Source organism: Lepus europaeus, chromosome 12 (assembly GCF_033115175.1).
Source record: "Lepus europaeus isolate LE1 chromosome 12, mLepTim1.pri, whole genome shotgun sequence".
Lineage (NCBI taxonomy): Eukaryota > Metazoa > Chordata > Mammalia > Lagomorpha > Leporidae > Lepus > Lepus europaeus.
Genome location: NC_084838.1, coordinates 4,311,769 through 4,317,501, shown reverse-complemented (window position 1 = coordinate 4,317,501; position 5,733 = coordinate 4,311,769). Strand labels below are relative to the sequence as shown.

Genomic DNA, 5,733 nt, shown 5'->3' with positions numbered 1-5,733 from the left:
CCGCCGCCGCCGCCGCAATTTCCATCTCCCCCAGGCGAAGGCGCCTGCACTCAGGAAAACTGCCTGCCTGGGGCCCAGAGGACCCGGAGGCGAGGGGCCGGCATCCCATTATGGTTCTGCGGTTGTTACAACTTTTATTTCAAAAGACACACACAGCACATTCATATGGTGAACGTTTGGAATGCGGCCGCCCGCCTTCCCAATGGCTTCCCCCGAGACTCGGGACTGGGCGGGGCAAGACCCCGCACTGCACGCAGGACGGGGGCGGGGGCTCTGCGGGGGCCCTGCTGCTGCCGGGGGTGGGGGGCTGCGAGCTAATGGTGTGGAGGAGACTGCTGTTTCTGGGGCTATTTCTCATTTTCGGAGCTGGGCTCTGCACACAGCGCAGCCTGCGCATTCTCCAGACGTCCCCGTGGAGACCATCCAAGCTCGGGGTACCCCACTGTGGTCACCCAGGCAGCCCACGCACACGCACAGCCCTGGGGCCGGGGGCTGTCGGCGAGGGAGTGGAGGTCTGGCGGCCAGGACACGGTTTGCTCTTGCAGCCTTTTTCATGCCGTCTGGATATGTGTTTTGGCAAAGTCGGAAATCAAAAGCCAGGATGCCCCCTCCCCAGCCCACCGCCAGCAGGCCGGGGCGCCGGCCCTCACCGCCGGCCGAAGCGGAAGCTGAAGCCGCCCTTCTTCCTGCTGTAGCCGCCCAGCTCCTCCGCCAGGCTCCCCAGCAGTCCAGCAGCCTTGTCGCCGCCGTCGGCGTCGGTGCCCTCGACCTCCCGCCCGAAGCGGAAGTGGAAGCCGGTGTGCTCCTGGCCCCACGTCTGCAGCTGCCTGGCTAGGACAAGCAGGGCCGGTGGCGCTGGCGCCCTCGGCCCCCGGGGGGTGCCCCGGGCCAAGTGGGAGCGGGGCCCCTCGGCAAGGTGGGCCCAGCTCCTCCCGGCTCCGCCGCCGCCCCCCGTGTCCAGGGGAGCCCTTCTGTCCAGCAGGGGAAAGCAGGCGCCCAGCGGCAGCAGGAGGAGGTAGGGCAGCGAGCGAGGGCTTCTCATCTGACCAAGGAGAGAGAGGGGGGAGTTAGAGGCCACACTTCCCCTGGCCCGAGCCGTCCCCTGGTGCTGCCCCGTGCCCAGCAGCCTCGCCTGCACATCCTTAGCAGGCTCTGGAGCCGCTGACACCAATTAGGCCGGTTCTCGCTGTCCCCTGCTGTCCCTGGGACCCCAGCGCCTGGCAGCTCAGCACCTGCAGGATGGCTGATTGTCCTGGAGCCCCCGGGGATGGAAGTCCGAACACATCCCTCTCTGCTTTCAACTTGATAAGAACAGGGCTTTGGCTAAGCCAGGGTGCTGGGAGGCCCCAGCAGCGTCTCTAGAGTGAGTTGGTCCCAGCTGAACGGGAGCGCTTGCCAGCTGTGAGCTGCACAGGCGAGCGGGCGGACAGACGGCACAGGGCACGGGGTCTCAGGACAGCAGCAGCAGAGCAGGTGGCTGCGGCCGGCCGCCGCTGCTGCTCTGGCTGTCAGCAAGACGAGGCCTCCCCTGCCCCCGTGTGTCCCCGCGCCAGCCCCTCCGAGCACGGGCGCCCACCCGGGGCAGCGCCTTACTCACCGTGCGGCTGGCCTGCGCGGAGCTGTGTGGAGCTGCGGGCGGGCGCCTGGGTCCTCCACGCTATAAGTAGGCCCAGGCTGACCGCCGCACATTCCTTACCCTGGGATTCCATTGGGGACCCGGTGGGGAAGGCGGGGGCCGTGCAGGCTCGGACCGGATGTGGCCGGGCGAGGGGGCGGGTGCTGCCCTTTGGAGGAGAGCGTTCCCAGCGAGGCGCCGGTGCCCACCTTCCTGGTCTAATGGGCCTGCCTCAGCCCCGGGGGGAGGGAGCACGGGGCTGGCAGGTGGGTGTCCATCCGGGCCTTCCACACCTGCTGCCCAGAGACCTGCAGAGCCCGGGGCCCCGCCCCCACCGGTCCCCTCTCACCGCAGGTGAGCCGGTGTTGTGGTGCTGGGAGGGTGGGGGGAGTGCGGGGGTCTTGGGCCTTTAGGAGAAGCCGAGCCGGGCAGGGGGCAGCCCTGCTTCCTCAGAGGATGTGCAGAGGGACAACGCAATGTGGCCCGGCAGGACCCCTGGTACCGTGGTGTCAGACCCCCCAGTAGCTCTGTGCCTTAGACACACCGGCCGCAGCCCTGCCTGGCCCGGTGCCGGCTGCTGCCCCTCCATGCCCTGGGTCCCCACAGCAAGCACGGAGGCGACTCTTGGGGCCCTGGCTGCCCGGGTGTCACTGCTGCCCACGCAGACCATTGCGACTCCCCAGGGCAGCTCGACTCCCCGCTGCTGAGCGCCCCGGGCCTGCTCCAGGCGGGGGCTGTGCGGCCAGGCCAGCTGTGTCTGGGCCTCTGGGGCGGGGAAGGCCCGCTCCGTCTCAGGAGCACACAGGGCCTGGCACAAGGCCAGGGGTGCCGCAGCCTGGGGGAGCGGCTCAGAGCAGGGGTCCCGCCGGCCTGTCCCCTGCCCCTGGGGGGCACCAGGGCCGTGTTCACCTCCCCAGCGGCCTGAGGAAGGGGCTGGAATCTTTACCAGCTCAGGGCACAGAGGGTCTGTACCACCCAGAGCCCATGCCAGCCCTGTAGCTGGGGCTACACAAGGGCCGCCGTGCCCACCGCCTGGTGTCTGTGTGCTGTGAGGCCCACGGCCCAGTGCTTGCCCTCTCTGTGCCTCTGTCTGCTCGGGGGACCCCCGTGTCCCCCGTGGCCCAGCAGGATCCGTCACAGCAGGCAGGGGAGCTGGCTCCTCGAAGCTCCAGGGCTCTCCTCACCTGTGAGCAGGCAGGGGTGACAACTGCGCCCGTTGCCGCTGCTACTGGTGGAGACGTGGGGGAGGGTGGGCTGCAGGCAGGGTCTGGGCTGCCTGGAGCTCCCACCGCTGAGATCCACTTGGGGCAGCTTCCGGCAAAGGGTTCCCATGCTGCTGGCCACGTGTGCAGGCAGCAGTCGGGGGGGAGGGGTGCCAGGCCCCCTTCTCGGGCCCCAAAGTGGGTCAGGGCCATGTCTGGCATTTCCAGGGTGGGGAGCCCAGGGCTCGGCACAGGCAGGGCTCGTCAGGGACCAGGGCCCGGCTGCCACCATCCAGGCCCCTCCCTCTGTGGTCCACGCTGGGCACAGACTCAGGCGCCTGGGAGGTTGGGCAGCCATGTCCCTCTGAACCTCGGATTCTGCGCCTGACTGAGGATCACAGCGGTGCCAGGGCTGGGGTGGGGGTGAGAGCAGCCGGGGAGGTGCCCCTTGGGGGTGTGGGTGCCACTGCTATTCCTAAGGCTGGGCTGGGGTCTCCCACAACCGCCTGTCCCTCTCCCAGCTCTGGGTGTGCTGGCTGCGCCCCTCCTGCCGTGGGGACCCCTCTCCTGCTCCGTCATGGTTCGCAGCTGGAATAAACTAGGACGCTGTGGGAGTGCGCGCCCCAGGCCTTTCCCACTGGCCCTGCAAGCTAGAGCCACAGCAGGGCAGGGCTGAAGTGGGTGAGGCCCCCACCTGTGGCAGGTGGCCCGGATGGCCTGTCACTTCCGTGGCCTGGGCTCAGGGCTCCTGTCCCCAGGGGTCCCCACCTCTGTCCCCTGCAGCCCGATTTGACCAGCCCGAGCAGGCAGAACACTTTGTGGAGGGGAAGGGCAGCGGGGCTGGTGTTCGGTGAACTTGGACTGGCAAAGGCCCACTGCTCAGGGCCTCTCCCGCCACCCCTCCCCGCATCAGCCCAGAGCCCAGCCTCACTGGCCCTGGGCGACGGCCCGCGCAGGCGCCCACCAACGCGTCAGCCCAGGGCACTGGGTCACCCCTAAGCCTCAAGTGGCCTCATGAATAAACAGGCACCAGGGACACTTTGTTCTTAGTGAGGTCCCGGCCCCTCAGCGCTCCAGCTGCAGCTTCCCGAGACCTGTCCTGCGTTCCCACCCTGGCGGCCCAGGGGGAGGCCCGGAGGGAGCCGCTACAGGTCCACGCGTGATGCTTCCCCGACCACAGCAGGCGGCCCCGGCTGCCACCCAGCTCCCGACGCCTCTGCCAAGGGTCTCCGGCAGCCGCAGGGTGCAGAGCCATGTGGGAGGCGCCCACGTAGGAGGATGGGGCGGAGCTAGTGTCTGCTCCACCCAAGACTCCCACAGGGACGTCCAGTGGGGTGAGAGGCGAGGCCAGAGCTGGGTCACCACGAGACTTTATTGGGGACAGGGATGCTCAGACACCGAGTGCACACGGCCCCCCGACCAGCAATGTCCCCCGCCTTGCTTCGTCCATGGGGGGCGGCGCCAGCCCTCAGAGCCGCCGCCTCAGCCCTGTGTGGCCCCCAGGCACACCTGTGAGCCAGTATCCCGTCCTGGGCATGCAGGGCCTTAGGGACAAGCTTCCCTCTGTGAGCAGATGGACAAACAGGCCCTGGTCCTGGGCCACGGGGCAGTGTCCCGCCTCCTTGTTCCGATCCGGGTACTGGGAGTCCGATGCCGGGGCCTCCTGCCTGCCCCTTGCCCCTCAAACCTCAGCTCTGCCCGTGTCCTCCCCCACTGCCGGGGCCAGGCTGGCCACTCCCGCAGACTGGACTCGGGCTGCACCTGCAGATCCCCGCCTGCCCAGAGATGCGCCCCCCTGGCCTCTGCTGCTTTGGCTCCTGGCTCTGGGCTCCAGCTGAAGCCAGGCCAGCCGGAGGCCCGTGTGGACACAGGCAGGAGGTAGTGAGGTGCAGGGAGCTGAGAGGTGGGCACTGGCGATGGGTGCTCTCCCAGCATCCCCTTCTGCCTGTGGCCACTTCCGTCTCAGGTGGCAGCCATTTGAATGACATCAGACCTGGAGTTCCTCCAGCCCAGAGCAGGTGCACAGGAACCGCTTGTACTCGGTGCAGCTGTTGAAGGCTCCTGTCAGGAAGGCGGGGCCGGGCTGCAGCAGGTGCTTCCCCACCGTGATGGGCCCTGTTGCCATTTGGTGCTGGGGAGGGCCCTGTCCCCTAGGGGTGCCTGCCCTGGCCGGGGAGAGCCCCTGCTGCTCGGGGTGGTGACTAGAGCTCTGAAGGGGACAGGCGTCTCCAGCAAGGCTGGCCTGCACCTGTCCCCTTTCCCCTAGTAGGCACAAGCCCCAGCATGTCCGTTCTGTAGCCAAGTCCTGGCGAGAGGGCGCCCGTGGTACCCACAGCCCACGTGCAACCACGAGCCTGTTACCATCACACTCACAGAGGCTGGCACCACGGGGCTGGCAGCAGAAGCCGACTCCAGCCAGGGTCCCCACTGAGAATCCAGGGTCCCACCTGGCGCCTGCCATGGGACAGGCTGGCTCCGTGGCCTCTGAACACGGGGAGAGGAGCCCAATGGGACCCCCTTCATCACACATGGCCTCACCCCTTCCCCTGCACCTGGGCTGCCCCCGACACTGCCCTGGTCACCCTGGGCTGTTCACCTGCTCCCAGGTGCGTGCCCACGGGGCAGCGAGCCAGGCTTGTCCACACAGAGGCGCTGCCCATGTTGGCTGGACACCGATGGCCAGGTGGCACAGTCAGTCAGGCACGGAGGCTCTCTGCACATGCTTCGGTGGGAGGGGAAGGGGGCTGAACCCCACACCGCCCGGCTACCTGCCCGCAGACATCAGGCAGCCCCCCAGGCTGTTTCCAGGTCCCCACAGTGGGAGCCTGCAGGTCTCATTTTTGTCTGGGGCAGGGCGGGGGGGCCAGCAAGGAGAGATTCAGGGGCCCGGGGGGCCTGTGTGTCCAGTGAGGGCCT

The 5,733-nt window shown here is 68.4% G+C and overlaps 1 protein-coding gene across 1 annotated transcript; it reads right to left on the bottom strand.

Moving 5' to 3' along the window:
* Positions 1-646: 646 nt before the first annotated feature.
* Positions 647-4,942, bottom strand: QRFP (pyroglutamylated RFamide peptide). The gene is made up of 2 exons (XM_062208440.1): positions 4,811-4,942; positions 647-1,042 (listed from the first exon to the last, which is right to left on the bottom strand). The coding sequence occupies exons 1-2, from the start codon at positions 4,940-4,942 to the stop codon at positions 647-649; spliced, it is 528 nt and encodes a 175-aa protein (XP_062064424.1).
* Positions 4,943-5,733: the final 791 nt, after the last annotated feature.